The following is a 16,526-nucleotide window of genomic DNA, read 5'->3' on the forward strand; positions in this document are numbered from 1 at the left end:
AAACTTCAGATCTAGATTAATTAATTAACTAGGGAGTTAACTCTGATCCAGAGTTGGTCAACTCCATGCAGTTGGTCAAGGATTTGAGAAGGAATGTAAGAGAAAAAGAATAATTAGTTCATGGAACATGAATCACCAGTGGGAAAGCACTTTTTTCAAAGAATAGTAATTTCATCTTCAACTTCACAATGGTGGCAGAGGTGTTATGGAGTTGTACACCCCTTCTGTCAATACTTATGCATCCTTTATGGCAGGAGGCAAGGGGTAAGCCACACTGCCTACCTCCCCTCCCACTGCCTGCCCCCCTGACACTGCCTTCCTCCACCACCTCTCTTATTGCCTGTCCTCCCACTGCTTGTCCAGCTACTGCCTTCCCACTTCCTGTCCTCTAGTACCTGTCCTTCTACTGTCTCTTCTACTACCTGCTACCTTACTATTACTTTCCATACTTCAGTGGTGAGGGGATGGATATAAGATGATCCTCTAATACTTAGATTCCGTACATGGGAAATTATAGCAAAGTTATAAACTATCCATTTATAGAATCTAATATGCGGGGATGGTCATTTTAAATTCAGTGTCATCTTGGATTTGGGTATGTACAGTAACTTGAGAAGATGTGTGTGGGAACAAAAAATCATAACTTTATTGGATACTAAAAACCATGGACTTTACAATGGTTTTATGGATGATTTCAATTTGCCTGCTCTCTCTGTCAATCCCTTTGTGTTCCACAGGCAATAACAGCTTTCTTCCTTTTTGAATAGTAATATTCTGTTACTTAATTAGGTTTGTCTGTATCACCTGTTCTTTATTTGGTCTATAACTACTTCCAATAACTTCTCTTTGCTTCATTGGTTTACTGCCCATATCCCTTTTAAGTAACTCCATAATGGGATTAAATAAAAGTAATTGTTCTACCCGGTATTTAGCTTAGTCTGTATCTGCTTTTTACACAGATGGGAGGGAATGTTTTTTATGTCCGAAAGCATGTCTAACATTTCTCTCAACCATACAGTTGGTCCAATAAAAGATACCAACAAACAAATCTTCCTTCTTCCATATTCCTTGCATTATTAGGGCCACAACACTATTAATGTATAAGGTAAGTCCTTCAGATCTGAATATTTATCTGTACTGAATGAACAGACTGACCTTTGGTGTTTCACTCAGCAATAAACGTGACTGCCATTTTTTCAAAAGAACTTTGGAATAGTTACTAAAATAATTCAAATCTAATGATTTGATAAATGCCAATTTTCATGTCCAAGCGTCGGTGATTACGTGAATAAATCATTATTTGTAAGGTTTTTACATGCAAAATGGGTATATTTGCAGGAATAATTAAGAAGAATGATAAGGAAGATTAGTTTGCAAAGACGTTTTTGTCATGGAATGTATTGTTTAGTAATGATATCTGGCCTTAAGCAAAGGAAAGAGAATGTATATTGCTATCTTCAGTTGTTTTGGTAGAAAAAAAGATGACAGATCTACACAAAGTGAGAGAGGAAGAGAGAAAGCACACAAGTGAAGCTAGTAAATTACAAATGACCTGAGAACTCTGGTAAAAGACTGACCACAAGACTCCACCTCAGCATTTACTCAAGAAAGCTCAGGACAAGAAGTAGACAGCATCTCAGTGCAAAAAAAGAGATCAAAATCAGGCAAACAGGATGTCGCAGGGTACCTCGGTGCTCTGCTCCTAGAAAGGAGAAACTGCCAGGGAGAGAGCCCTGGCAGAGCCAATTGAGCACAGCTGCGGGTTGCTGGAGCAACTAAGCGGAGCCAGCTGCCTGTAGGGGGCAGGGCCTGGCCCTTATAAAGCCCAGGGCTGAAGCTAGGCTGGCAGTTCTCTGCCAGCAGCCGGAGAGGCAGGAGCTCCCTCAGCCGAGATATGGGGAGAAGCCCGACTTGCAAGTACAGCTCATGATAGCCCTGAGAGGATTGGGCACTAAAGGTTTAGCCAGGGGGCTTTATGTTTGCGTTACAGCCAGGAGGCTTGTGTTTGTTTGGCTCTGTTATTACATCCGGAGGCTTGGGTGAGGCTGTAGGGGTTGGAGGAGGCCTCAATCATAGGGACCCCAGAGAGTGTGGGGTGCCCTAGTGCCAAGAGGGCGTGTTGACCTCAATCATAGGTACCTCATAGGTGCCTCATAGGGACCCCATAGGGGTGGGGTGCTCTAGCGCCAGGAGGGCGCAGTGTCCTCATCGGGGGCTCACAAGGGAGTGTGAGGCCCCGGTGCCAGTGAGGGCGCGCTAGGCCCTGAGAGTTACAGGGCAGAGTTGTGGGGTCAGTTAACCGCAGAGAGGAGCGGCTGAGCCTTATAGAGGGCCCCACACTAGTGTGGGGTGCCCTAGCACCAGTGAGGTGCAGGCTAGCGCCAAGAGGGCGCATTATTGTCACAGTGCCAGTGAAGGCACAGCTTGCACGCCAGTGCGGGAGCAACTGGTGGCGAGGAGCGTGGCCAGTGGGTCGCGAGCGCAACCAGTAGGTTGCAGACGGGGGACATAGACCCCGGATCGCGTGCGGGGCACATAGACCCCAGCCCCAGAGCGAGGGGCAATTTCATTGAGAAGCCCAAGGTGGGCACGGCGAGCCCCAAAGAGGGGGAGCACCACATTGTATTATTGAGCAGCCCCGTGGGGGCATGGCAAGCCCCAAAGAGGGGGAGCGCCACATCGTATTATTGAGCAGCCCCGTGGGGGCACGGCGAGCCCCAAAGAGGGGGAGCGCCATACTGAGCAGCCCTAGAGCGGAGCGATACTGAGCAGCCCTAGAGCGGGGCGATAGTGAGGAGCCCGAGGCGGGCATGCCCTAGAGCGGGGCGATAGTGAGGAGCCCGAGGCGGGCATGCCCTAGAGCGGGGCGATATTGAGGAGCCCGAGAGGAGCCATATTGAGGAGCCCGAGACGGGCATAGCGAGCCCGGTCACAGGCTAGTGCGGCAACACCCCTCAGACCGAGGCAGGGAGCTGCGGTTGCCCCGAGAAGACAGGGAGTAGCAGCACGGTGAGCCGGGGTCAGAAAGGGTATCTGTGCGGTTGGCTAGGGAAGGGCCGGGGCCCACTAGAGAGTTCCTGAGCGGGACCACACTGTCAGGGAAGGCCCAGAGGGGGCTAGACGAGAGTCCCAGTAAGAGGCTGGGTACTAGAGAAAGCCCAGAGTGGGCTAGATCATAGAGGAGGCCCGGGAAGCGGGCGTGCAGACCTAACAACATCCATTACATCTGCGAGGCTTGGGGCGTGGTATTAGGGGCTGGTAGGAGCCACGCATAGCCCATAAGGCTAGGGTGTCTGGGGAACACCCACCATATCGGGAGACCCCCAGAGGGTCTGGAAGAACCGTGGGGACAGAGGTCCCGAGTAGCCGTGCCCAGGGAAGACACAAGGAAGCCTCCCTATTACATTTTTCCAACAAGACGTGGCGGGCGAGAATTAGAGGGTGCCTTGGGCCGGCCTGACACAGAGCGAGGGACCTTAAGGAGATCACGGCCCTCCGCGAGGACCCTGCCGTGACACAGGAGAATCCCTCATGATAAATTCATGAAGCAAAATAAGATAAAAGTACTGAAAAAGGACAGTTCTAGATCTTCTACAAATATATCAGAAGTGACTGATTTTTAAATAATTAAGTTTACTTACAAATATGGCAATAGGTAGGTGCTGAAGACTGATATAGAGCTCCAAATACATTTAGATTAAATCAATATGGACAGTTTAGAATGTATCCCTCTATTCTTAATTACTAAAACATTGAAAATATATGTTCAGGGACTTATTCTCTTCTCACTTACTCCTGCATAAATAAGAAATTGCTCCACTGAAATTAGTCAGATTTCAAAACTGAGAGAAGAATAAGGCCTTTTATTAAATCCTTACATTAAGCAAAATAATTAACCCACCAGAATACCACACTACAAACTAATCTATCAGGCAAAAGCAATCATTTATTATTTAAGAGTAAATCTATACTCATCTCTTCTCTTTCAGTACAGCAGACTATTTTGCTTGCTATTTGAAGCCACTTTCAAGGTTTTGATTCAGTTTGCTATTATGCCCTTGCAAAATCAGTCAGCCTCACTTAGGAGTCACTTAACAATTAAACAGGATGGTTTCAAGTAATTAATTGTTCTCAGTAACATTTAAGTTGTCTTAATCATTGTTTACTAATAGTCAGGAAAAAAGCTAATCACTTCTCCAAAGTTCTATAACCCTAGAGACTTGATTCAAATTACTGCAAATAATATCAAACAAATGAGAATTTTCTCTTACATAGTTTATAGGGTCAAGTTTTCAAATGGTACAGTAGGCAAAATAAATGTGCAACTATGTGTGCTTCCTTCAAAAGAGCAAAAACTGTTACTGCAAGCACAAATCAAGAAGAGAATTTATGTTAATGCAGACTTCATAAAGCTTCACTAATAAGCTGTATCTTAAATACCATGCAGTTCACAATCTTATGTCATCTTTTTGTGTTCAATATTCATCTGCAGTTTGGGGGTGGTAAACATATAGGCACTGAATCACGTCTATGAGTGCTTTGGCATACCAACTTGCTTAGCTTATTTACTTAAAATTCTGTAGAGATGTCCATTAAAAATAATATTTATATGATGCACTACAGTGGTAGTCTAACAACATATGCTTATTAACTTACTACATTCTACTTCTAATGGCATAAAGGAAATACTTGCCCATATTTTATAACTGTTTCTTCTATTAATTTTCTTTAATGAAAAGCACGGTTCAGATTCACATTGTACTAAATGTCTTCCATTTTCTCATGGGTAGAAAGTAAATGGAATACAGTGGATTCTTTCAGTTGCAAAGCCACTGCTCAAAACAACTCTTTGGTCACTGGTTCTTCAGGGTATTTAAATTAAGTTCTAATACACACATGGATCCTGTACTTACACAGTCAAAAGTAAATGTTATAGTTACTTCTGGTGGTAGTTGAAGCTTCATTTAGATTAAAGGATAAGGTCCTAAGAACAGAAGAGTATATAACAATGGAATATTTCTGTTCACAGTAGGCCAAATATTGTTTTTTTTAATTTGACAAAAAATCTAGTTGATTTCAATAATCTATTAAAATAGAAGTCCATACTGATTTTATTGGATTTATTAGCCGTCCTGTAGGAGATACACACATGTTCACAGGACCCCACCTACAATTACATGGCTTATTTTAAACTGGGAATGTGATCTAAGTAATTGGGGCGTGGGAAGTGGCAGGTGGGATTAGGTGGGGTCCACAGAGGGGTTTGGCAGGTCTGGGGGGGGAGGGGTCAATAGGATCGGTGGTGGGGCTGGCAGGACCACTGGGGGTTGTCCATCTGTGGTGGAGATATCAGAGGACTAAAAATAGCCCAGTCAGGGTTGGAGGGGTAGGGAGGCGGGTGCAGTAGATGAAGTACATCCCAGGGCTGGGCCAAGCAGCTGGGCTTTCCCAACCCTGGACTGTGCTTTGAACATGTACACATGTTCAGTAAGATCAGGCCTGATCTACATAGTGTGCCTCCTTAAGTGAGCTAAGTTAGATTGGGACAGCCATTTTTTGCCCAATCTAAACTCCCTGAATGTATGTACAGTTTGGCACTGATATCAATCATCCTAGTTAGGTTATTCTAAGTGTAATGTCTGTATGTACCCATAGTTGAGCAAAGAAATGTAGTTGATACTACAATAGGCCCAAAGAAGAAATAGAGTTAAATAGCCCAATTCTTCTTTGTAACATACCCCTCACTATACTCCTTCATGGCTAAGATCATTAATCTTTATATTAACTAGGGGTAGGGGGTCAAAGAAAGAACCAAAGGAAAAGGGTTGGCAATATGCAAATCTTTGTAATACTGGCTTACAGTATTAAGGTTTTGTTCAGTCCCAAAGTAGTTCTCATCAATGCACTTCTGTCATGTAGCTAAAAGCACATTTTCTACCTGTTCCTGGTGAAATACATGTAGCCTCTTCCTTGATGTGGACTTGATTGCCTTAGCAATCCTTTGACACCTGAAATGTCATGTACTGTAGTGAGCTCTGTAGACCTACATCTTAAGACTATCCAGAAACGAAATCTTGTGTAGACTGTCACTGCCCACTTACTAAGCAGAATAATGGCAAGAGCGTATAAATACAAGGGCTTCATTCTCTGCCCTGAATGGATGCATCTCAGTTTCCAGATGGTGCTTAAAAGTAAAGTGTGTCAATAGAAATATGGTGCTTTTGCTTCAACTGTTATGTTTTCTGTGCATAGTCTGAATTCTGTCTTCTGACTTCAGTAACACAAATAACCTTTTTGTTTATGCTTCTTGTCAGCCCCAAGAGCCCATGCAGCAATGACAGAATGCACTGGATCATATTTCTTTGTGTGCATCTTTAGCAGAACTGTTTACAGACTTCCACTTGGTTCCATTTATGAAGAAATAAAATTGCATACGGATAAAAGGATAGAATTTTGTCAGCAACAGAATACTTATAATGAGTAATGATGCCCAAGAAGAAACAGGATGCTGACCCCAAAGCCAAGTTGAGATTGCAGAGCTTTCAGTTAAGGAAAATACCTTTTATTATTTAAACAAAAGGAGAGAACATTTGATTTAGAACAATGAGAGATGACAATGATTATACATATCTGAAATATGCACTTGCTAGAACTTTTTTAGTTAACAATGCTCTTTACCTACAGGAAAAGCCTCCACTAAGCTTTTCACACCCAATTAAGCCTGGTTACTTTGTTTCTCAGAATACCTTTACACCTATAACAGTAGTCTTGAAATTGAGTTAATTCAAGGCTGCTGCAGTAACATTAAAATTGAAGTCTTCTAGTCAGTTTTGCCAAGCATGCAGCTAAATGGAATGCAGTTAAATAACAAAGTAGACAGCAGAGCCAAAGAGCTCCTAAAAACTTAAATGGTTTATCCTCCAAACCAGAATTTATTAACAAAATAAGCAACAGATACAAAAAAGATTGGGCACCTGCATTATGTAACGCAATTAAGAGGATTATTTATTTATCCTAAATTGAGTACAATGTAGAACTGTGCTTAAATTTTTGGTTTTGATGTATAAAAGGTTTAATACCTGATAATCTGATTAACTACCCTTCTAAAGATTTAATAGCTTTTGCATCTGAACAGTATCCTAATAGTTTATACAAGGAGCATCTGATGTCTGAGTGCTATCTATATGAAGTCTTCATTGCTAAAACCCTTTGGACCGCCAGAAACCAAACTTCTGGTCCCTGTAGATAATTAATCTGTGTTTGAAACTTCTGAGGAAAATTGGTTTAATGTCAAATGGGTTTAATAAATATTATGGCTTTAACCATGATAATTGGCAAGAATGTTTACATGATTAAATGAGAAAAAAAATCTTATAGTATGTATTAGGGGTAAAATCCTGAAGTGACTGAAGACACCTAATAGATGACATAAAAAATTCATCATATTTTTCTTAGCTATAATATGAAATAAACCCATCCAACTAGATAAATAGATTCTTTTGGAATATTAAAACAAAAAATGTCTTTTTTAACCAGAAAAATATTGCTTCAGACTTATGTCATAATGCCTGGTTAATACATTTCTGAAACATAGGTGTACAATACAATTGTCAAAAACACTTTAACAATATGATTTAAATGTTCAATTTTGTTTGAGACCTAAGAAAAAAATTTATTTTATCGGGATCTTTCTCATCTTTTATATTGTCATATGATGTAATTTTACTTAAAATTCTGTATTGCAATTTAACTATGACCATGCTGGTTTAACAGCCTAACCATTCTAAATGTGAGGGAGCCTCTTACAGCATCCTAAGGTTATAGAATTATGAGCTGCTTTGTTAGAAAACACGAGTAGCCCTTTAACAGCATATTTCTCAGAATAGTAAACTTCCCTCATCCAGAGATTCCAGTATGTCTCCAAATGCAGTTTTGGAATCTGCTCTGACTCAGTGACTATAACAGTTGGTTGACGAGCACATGGGATCAAATTCAAACAAGTATCAGATATTGTTCCTTTTCTTCTTTATTCATAATGCTTCAAGATGTAACTTTTACTTAAGCACTATATATATAATGAGTTATATTAAGGGATATTGACTGAAATTGATCACACCACTGAAGATTTCATTGAGGTGGATAAAGAGAACCAGTCAAATGACCAGCTAATATGAGTTTTTTTCCATCTTTTCCATAGAAATTACAAGGTTTATGGTGAAATTCCTTTTTCATTCCTGAACTGGTTCTCATTGTTTGCAGAAACAAGCAGTATTAATATAACTCTACAATACCAGTATTAAGTACTCAAATAGAAGTATTCTAATATTATAAAAGCCTTAGTCTGTCTGTCTGTCTGTCCATAATGCTTTATTTGCACTCTGATTGGTTGTCTCAGCAGCCAATCAAAGTGCTCTGCACAGACAGAGACACGCGGCAGAGTGGCGCCATGATAGCTGGGACTGAGGGATCAGAATGGGGGGGCCAGCAATGCTGGCCTCACCCACCCCCTGGCCCTGCTTTTTGGAGGCAGAGGGGGATGGTGGTGATCAGAGTGCAGCCATGAAGGAGGGAATGGAGTGCTGCTGGCCTTGCCCCCTCCCCCCCAGCCCTCCTCCTTGGAGACAGCAGTGGTGTGGGGTGCTGGCAGCACAGCGCTGGCCTTGCCCCGCCATGCAGCGGAATACCACCATGACCACAGGGACTGAGGGGACGGAGCTTCTTGGAGCCAGGGGCTGGAGCGGGATCCTCACAAACAATAGCCAGCAGGGAGGGGTAGGCAGCAGGGGAGAGGGGAGGAAGGGAGGGAGAGAGGAGAGTTGGAAGGGGAAGGGAGGGGTTACCAGTGGCAGTGTACTGCTGCCACTCACCACCATGCCATGGCTGCCTGCTGCCATGCTGTTAATGCCCACTGCCTGCTGCTGGCCATGTGCAAGCTCCCCTCCCCCCATTCCTGAGAGGCAGCAGTGTGGGGTTGAATGGCAGTGGGTGTGTGTGGGGGGGTGCACAGGCCTACACACAAAGAAGTGTGTGGGGGGAACCAGACCCAAAATAACAGTGGGGAGTGGGGAGAGGGCCTGAACCCAAAGTGGTGGTGGTGGGGGAAATGAGCCTGGGCCCAAAGCGGTGGGTAAGGGAGTGAGTGAGCCCAGACCTGAGGAGGGGGGAGTGTGGAAGCCAGACCCTGACCCAAGGCAGTGAGGGGGGGATGCAGGCCTCTGTCCCTGTCTGCCCCCCACCCCATCATGCTTGCCGGGCAATTTGCTAGTTTATACATAAATTGCTGATAAGAAAATTGAAGGGAAGAGCAGGACTTGCAGAGCAAGTTAGGGAACTTGCAGAGCAAGCCAATGGCAAATCTCCTACTCACCAACTCCTTCACCAACTCACATTGTTTCCTGTATTTTGGAGAATCAAATTGATATAAAAAGATAGGGAATTAGGGAATATGTTAATTATAGCAATAGACGGATATGGCCTGCCTGAAATTTCTGATAGAACAACTAATAATTTGGCAAGTGGTCATTGTCAAAAATTCATCTCATCCGCTTTCTGCTTTGAACTGCCCCCCTACCACGGAAAGTGGCTAAGAGAAAAGAAGGCGTTATTGCAACCTCAGAACACTTAATACCTCTTGAAGCTCCCTTTTTTAGTACAGACATTGAAGCTAATTTTATTTCTGCTGACATTTAAGGCACTTTGTTCTCCATCCACCCACATTAGAATAATGTAGGTAGTTGTCCAGAGTGACACTAGGTTAAATGCTTCAGCATTCCTGAAAAGATACCATCTGTAAGTGAAGGTGGCCCCCAGATGGTTGATTTTCAATGGGAAAATATACTTAAAGATGGGATACATTCAGCCCAGTTTCACAATAGTTAAGTATTTTCACCAGTGAGAGCTTTAGCATAGGTGTTTGGGAGCAGAAAAATTTCCCAGGAACAAGCTGTAGTAATGGAAAAGAACCAAAATCATTATCTAGTACATATAGTTGTCCACCAAAAAGTAAAAAGAAAACCTGACCCTGGATACGTTCAGGGCTGAGGAAGCATTCATACCTGGTCCAAAATATACCAAAGACAGCTCCCAGGCATGGTGTGTATTTGACAGGGTTCATGCAAGAGTTTGAGGGTATGTTCCCATAATGATAGAGGTAGGAGATGTTTGTAGCTGGCTGGCAGCTATTTATTCCTTTTTAAATTTCATTTGACATATTGCTTGGGGATGTAGTGTTGCTGTAGCACTGACAGAGTCAGTTACAGGCATCTTTTTATTTATCAAAATAAATACCTAGAGAATATATAAACTTGTTTTCTGAAAACAACTGAAAAAGTGTGGATTACAGAAGCAGACTATCCCTGCCTTTTAGGCTAGGGACAGTCATTCAAAAGCCTTAGCCCGAACTGATTCAATCTTTGAATGTTAGTTTAACCTGGCTAGGCTAAGCTAGTTTGTAACCAGACAGACATTCTCTCTAGACTGAGTAAATTCAGGCACATGCCTGAAGTGGTTCAGGCTAGAAGCCAGGGGGCACTAGAGCAGCCCTCCCTTCACTTGTACAATTCTGAGCTGAGGGGTGTGTGGCCAGGCCCAGGCAGGACCTTTGATTAGGGAGGTCTGGCTGCACCATCCCAGGCTTTTCCCTGCTGGCTGCTCAAGGGGCAGGAGTGTTGCCAGACCCCAGAACCCTGCTAGCACTCTGAGGCAAGGGGAGGTGTGCAATGCATGCATCTGTTGATGTTATGGAGCTTTTCAATCTCCCTCTCTGCTTCTTTATACTGTCTGCAGCAAACTGACAGGCAAGCAACCCAGCAGGGGGCTGATAATAGTGTTTATCACCCCATGAGGAAAACAATAACCTCTCTCAATTAGTTCAAACTCTTCTTAAACAGCTTACCAGCTGACCTGCTAATTAGCTCCAAAAAGCCTTAAGTGGTCACTGTTCTATTTGCCTGTCCCAGTGAAATTGGAGAGAGACACACACAGACACCTCTTGGCATTAGCTACCATGAGGCTGGGGTCCATGCTGTGGCAGATGGGGTCAGGGGGAGGATTCATGCTTGAGCAGCAAGGTGGATATAGGGCAGGGAGAAGCCAGGCAGACCCTGCTGTGCCTACAGTCTCTGCCGGAGCTCCAGCCAGGGAGCAGAGGGGAGGGGCCAGCTCTGATGTGGAGCAGAGAGCCCTGCCCAGCGCAGCCCAGAGAGCATGCTGGGATGCTGTGGAAGTCTGGCTTAATTTAAACCAGCAAGGAGTCAGGGCCAGACACTGCCTAAACTGGTTTGACCCAAGTCTGATACTACATTCAACCAGGTTTATCTCAAACTGGTTTCAGACATTTTCAAATTGGTTTATGTGCACTGAACATCTATTCTGTTACCGATTTTAACCAGTTTCTGATCACTTAAACTAGTCTATGTATAATGTCTGTCCCTAGCCTTAGATAATCATTTGGAAATAGCAGTCCCAAACTATTAATAAAAATTGACTATAACAGCTAACTTTAAAACCTAAGGAAGGAAGGGCTAACAAGCTTTGTCTACTACTTTAACTAAGAAAACAAGATTTAAAAAAACAAGCATTGTATGGTGAAGGAACATTACAAGATCTGAATGTTTATGTTCTTTAGTGCCCACATATCTATCCTTTCTTGAGCAATTATATGGTCTAGAGTCAATCAACAATAATAAAGCAGGTTACTGCATATGTATGCTTATCATTCATCTTCACTTGGGCAAGATATATAATTTCACTTTAAGATTGCCATACCAATCAAATAACTTTGTTAGTTGTGTATCACTGCAGCAGATTAAACCATTTATATTAACTGCTGGATTTTCAGAAGCAGTTTCTATACTGCATCTTAACCTGTGGTCTTTATCCATTAACTGTGTGATCGACCTTTGTAACATTGTTGTTTCTATTAGTTTATACTAAAGTATAACTTGCCATGTCATGATTTGACTTTTAGAGGATGTTATCTAGTTCAGAACGGATCTAGTTCTCTAACATGATCTGTCAATACACCTATAATCTGAGTTTGGATAAAGACCACTTGAAGGGAACCTTCAAAAGAAAACATTACAATTATTTTGGATTATACATAATATTCTGAATGCCCCATCAATAAATACAGGAGGAACCTTCATTCCTTTATTCCCTTAAAGATCTTTTCTTAGGTCCCAGAGTATTCATGTTTATTCAGATTACCAACTCGAATCCCAGTATAAACTTCAACAGTTACTATTTTAGATAATGTTAATTGAAGAAGCCTGCTACAGCACAGAACCTTGTGTGTAAGAAGTCAAGTGCTCTGTTAATTTTACAATGAAAAAGATTATAAATACATTGCAAGCCCATGCAATATATTAAGTAACAGCACTGTCTCCTTATAGGCCTTCTCCATGATCCCTGGAGTGATGCAACATAGTGCATGTAGGGGTTACAAATCAAGGCAAAGCTGAATATCTTAGATTCAAAAAATTTTTTAAATTTTCAGGCAACAATCAACTAAAGGCCTTTTATAGACTGTTTGTTGAGAACCTTCCAAATGTGTTACTGTGGATAAAAAATTCCCTTTGCATATCACCTGGAAAACCAGGCAAAGAACCAAAATCATTTTAGATTTGAAAACTGTGTTGTAGCCAGAGTGAATACTTACACCTAAATAGAAATTTCTGAAGTGAACTGGAATCTACTCTCACTTAAACCAGTTTTAAACAATATACTTTCACTGATTCCCCTGAAGTTAACTTCTGATTTAATATTGATGTGAGATCAAATTTCTGTCCTCTAGAGTTACATCAGTATAAGTAAGAGTAAGCTCAAGTCAAAGAGTTAACTGTGGATCTAGGGAAATGATAGAAAATTGTAATGATAGTAATATTAAATCTCTCATAATCTATTCAAGGTTTGACTACCTTGGGGAGAGCTAGAATGCAGTTGTGCCAAAGAATGCATTTTCTCATGCAAGAAAGAGTCATATATAGTCTTCTCTGGATTTGACTTCTATCAGCAAATTTGTAATATTTTGAACCTAAATCCAAATTTCCCAGCTGGGGTTTGTCTCCATAGTGAACCTGAATCAGAATGTGAGTTTGAACTTCACAGAATTTGAGAAGAGCCTGAATGAAAATGGGAACCTCAGCCTTAGGCCCATCTTTATTTTTAAATTGTGCAGATGTATTTTATGGTCAGGACAGTAAAGAACTAATAACACTGGTGCAGATTTCCTGTATTGAAGTCATGATCCACAAGTCACGGCAACTCAAGGCCTCCTTCAGACCCAGAAACTGGGCCAAACTATGGGGTATTACCATGATACCATGTGAAAATCAAGAAGCTAGGTTGAGCTTATTAAAGTCATTTTCTGAATCAGAACTTTCCCTTAATTTACCAGATCTCAAATTCTTACACACTAGCCTCTTTCCTCAACTACCTGCTGATTCACTCCTGATATTCAATATTCAATTGACAGGTTATGACTGAATTGGGTGTAACAGAGGTCAGATTTTGATTCCTGGGCATCCTGCTGAATTAGTTCCTTCCATACTGGATATATAATATTCTAAGCAGCGGTAAAGATATTGCTGCTTTATTTTCAAGCTCAACGACTACAGCCCTGCTAGTGTGTGCAATTTACACACACCCACACAAATGTCCTGGAGCTTTATTATTGTCATTGTTACTTTCAACAATGCCCTGATAATTCCAACTATACTCCTATACCAAACTATAAAAGCCAAGTTATTGCCTCTTAAAAAATGATGAGTGATGTCTGTATTTTTAATAAATATTTGCATTTTGTGGAACCTTTTCCAGAATTATTGGAACAATGGGGTTTCAAGCACTCGGCTATTTACATTGTAATGACATTAGAAAAACATTAAAATTATAGGCAGACAAGGTTCTTTGCATGAATCTGATATCTTTTATTAGACCAACTTAAATAGTTGGAAAACAATTATTAAGCAAGCTTTTGGGTTCAAAAACCCTCCGTCAGGCTGAGGAAGTTTCAGCAGTTGGTGTGCGCTCTTCCTGGATGGAATGAAAAGTAAAGAAGCTAGAGGCTGGGCTGGTATGCATACAAGACAGGTAGTCAGTGAAAATGTAGATTGAGGAGTCAATGGGTGAGAGACAGGCTGGAGGAGGGTAGGGGGAGAGAGAGAAGGGGGATGAATAGTGGAGAGATACCTGGGAAGTCAGATGTCAGGCAGGTTATAATGTAAATTATATACATTTTCAAAATATGTGATACTTTTCTGTTGTATTTATCCTAAAACCATTAAACATATTTAGGGTAATAATCTAAAATAAAAATTTTGGGAAGCTTCTTTTACAGTTGATAAGCCTTAGTTTTTTATTTTGGCAGCCTTTCTTACATAGCTCTGACTCCCCTCTGTTACTTTGATAACCAAGTCTGTTGTTCTAAAAAAAAAAGACTATTTCTTTTTTATGAAAAAAATAAATGCACTGTTTTATCTCATGTTAACAGCATCATCTTTGGGGGGAAAATTTCCAGATACTTAAGTGTTTAGAGCTATCGTTTTTTCCAGTAGTACCCATATCCCTTGTTGCACACAATTCAATATAAAACCAGAACTTGAAGAACAGGGAGATGCCAAATAAATCTATGTATTTCTGCATCCTATGTTGCTTTCTTAAAAATGAATTTTATCATCAGTTTTGCTCTTCTATTTGAAAACACACAGACTTTTACATTCTTTGATATCTTAGTTGTTCTGTACCCAGTACTAAAGCAAGAAATAAGATTAAAGTGTTATGCTAACCTTCAAAGTTCTTGTTCTGACCGTTTTCAGATGACATCTTGCCAAAAACTGTTTTCCCACCTCTCACATTTGACTCCTTCACAGAAACGATGGAATGGCTCCCAGGCTGATTCTTAAATGTTGGTGAATGTAAACTTCGCTCAGTTTCTACTTCCTGTTAGAAAACATTAAGGGGATGGTGTTAAAAGCTATCAGAAGGAAACAGATGTGGTTTTCTGGGGGAGGAGAGTGTGAGCAGGCCGGGGAACAAGGGGTTTCTATTACATGAATGATGTTCTTCAATATGCTGCAGGGTATATCTCTATAAGTTTACAGAGAGTTACAAATGCATGTCTGTTGCTTAGTTTACAGTTCGACTGACAGTGATGTCTGACAATAGTATTCAGTTCTCATTTGGCATTTCTTTTGTGGGGGGTTTTTTCCCCAAGAAAAGAGAACTGGTACTAAGGATCACAATAAAAGACACCAGCTGCTGTAGGAAGCAGTATATTTGTACAAAGAAAAATTGACAGAGGGAATTTCATTAATTTAATTAACTGGTATATACCAACATGCATCAACAGTGAAAAATGGACTGGAGACCAAATGTACACCGGATATTTATTATTCAACAGGTTGATTTTAATGTAATGTTAATTCTGTTACAGTACTTCAACGGGATTTTGATAATCACAACAATGGACAATTGTTCTAGCCAGCCAGTCCACACAGGAATCGTCACACACTAAACATCTACAGTACTGAGAAATAAAATGGGAAAATAGTTCTGAAGCAAAACTACAGTGTCTCTAAATGGGCAATTGGAAGTGCTCTTGCTCTTGTTCTTCACCTTGCTCTCCCACTTGAAATATTATTAGTGCAAGCTAGCACAATACCCTGGATGCACTGGATACAAAGTCCCAGACAAAGCTTTTAAATTAAGTGAAACATTACAGGTTCAGTAGTAAAAAACTGCTTTAAATTTCAAAGGAATGATTCAAAGATCCTCCATGAACTGAGAGCATTCTGCTAGTCCGAATGCAAGAGGGTACATTTTCTAAACAACTCAGAAGCCGAGACCTAGCAAACAAGTTGTGATATTTACTGGGTGTGTATACATGAGATGCTTCACTGGGCAGTAATGTAGTTTACTGTGCAGTAAGCACACACATCTACACATGTGCAAACTTACTGTGCAGTAAATGACTGGAATCATGAGTAAATTTCCTACCTGCAAATGCAGATAGCAAATTTACTCATGATTAGTTGCTCTGCAGTTCTGTACATGTACATGTGACCTGGGAGTGAATTTGCTCCCAGGTTACCCCTGCCACTAGGGGGCTGGCCTGAGGCTAGCCCCAGGGCTCCAGGTTGGGAGCCTCTCCTGCCCCAGGGCTGGGCTGCCTCAAGCCTTTAAAAGTCTGCAGATATTTTGAGCCCTAGGGCACACCACTTGGCATTCTGAGGAGACTTCAGGCCCTGTGTTCCCCTGGGCAGGTCACAGGCTAGCCTGTACCCCGGTGCTGCTGCCTGGCATTGCAGGACACAGCTGCCAGGCCCATGCCATCCAGGTTTGTAGGCTGCTGCAGGCTGCTGCAGGTTGCTGCAGTGGCCTGCCAGTCCTGCCAGGCCCCAGGTCCAGCTGCAGGCAGCTTCTGGCTGGCAGGGCCAATTCCACCTGTCTGCAGCCCACCCCCAGCAGCCTGCCCAGAGTCTGCAGGTGCTGTGGGGCATTGTCTCTGCTGCATGGCTGCCAGTCAC

At 41.8% G+C, this 16,526-nt stretch overlaps 1 protein-coding gene across 1 annotated transcript in view; it reads right to left on the reverse strand.

Annotated features, from left to right (window-relative positions):
• Positions 1-16,526, reverse strand: part of XIRP2 (xin actin binding repeat containing 2) — a 229,078-nt gene that overhangs the window by 75,920 nt on the left and 136,632 nt on the right. Inside the window, exon 2 of the mRNA XM_059727316.1 lies at positions 14,787-14,940. Coding sequence (XP_059583299.1) covers positions 14,787-14,823 — 37 coding nt within the window. The 5' untranslated portion in view covers positions 14,824-14,940. The remainder of the gene's footprint in view (positions 1-14,786; positions 14,941-16,526) is intronic.

Source organism: Alligator mississippiensis, chromosome 4 (genome assembly GCF_030867095.1).
Source record: "Alligator mississippiensis isolate rAllMis1 chromosome 4, rAllMis1, whole genome shotgun sequence".
Classification (NCBI taxonomy): Eukaryota; Metazoa; Chordata; order Crocodylia; family Alligatoridae; genus Alligator; species Alligator mississippiensis.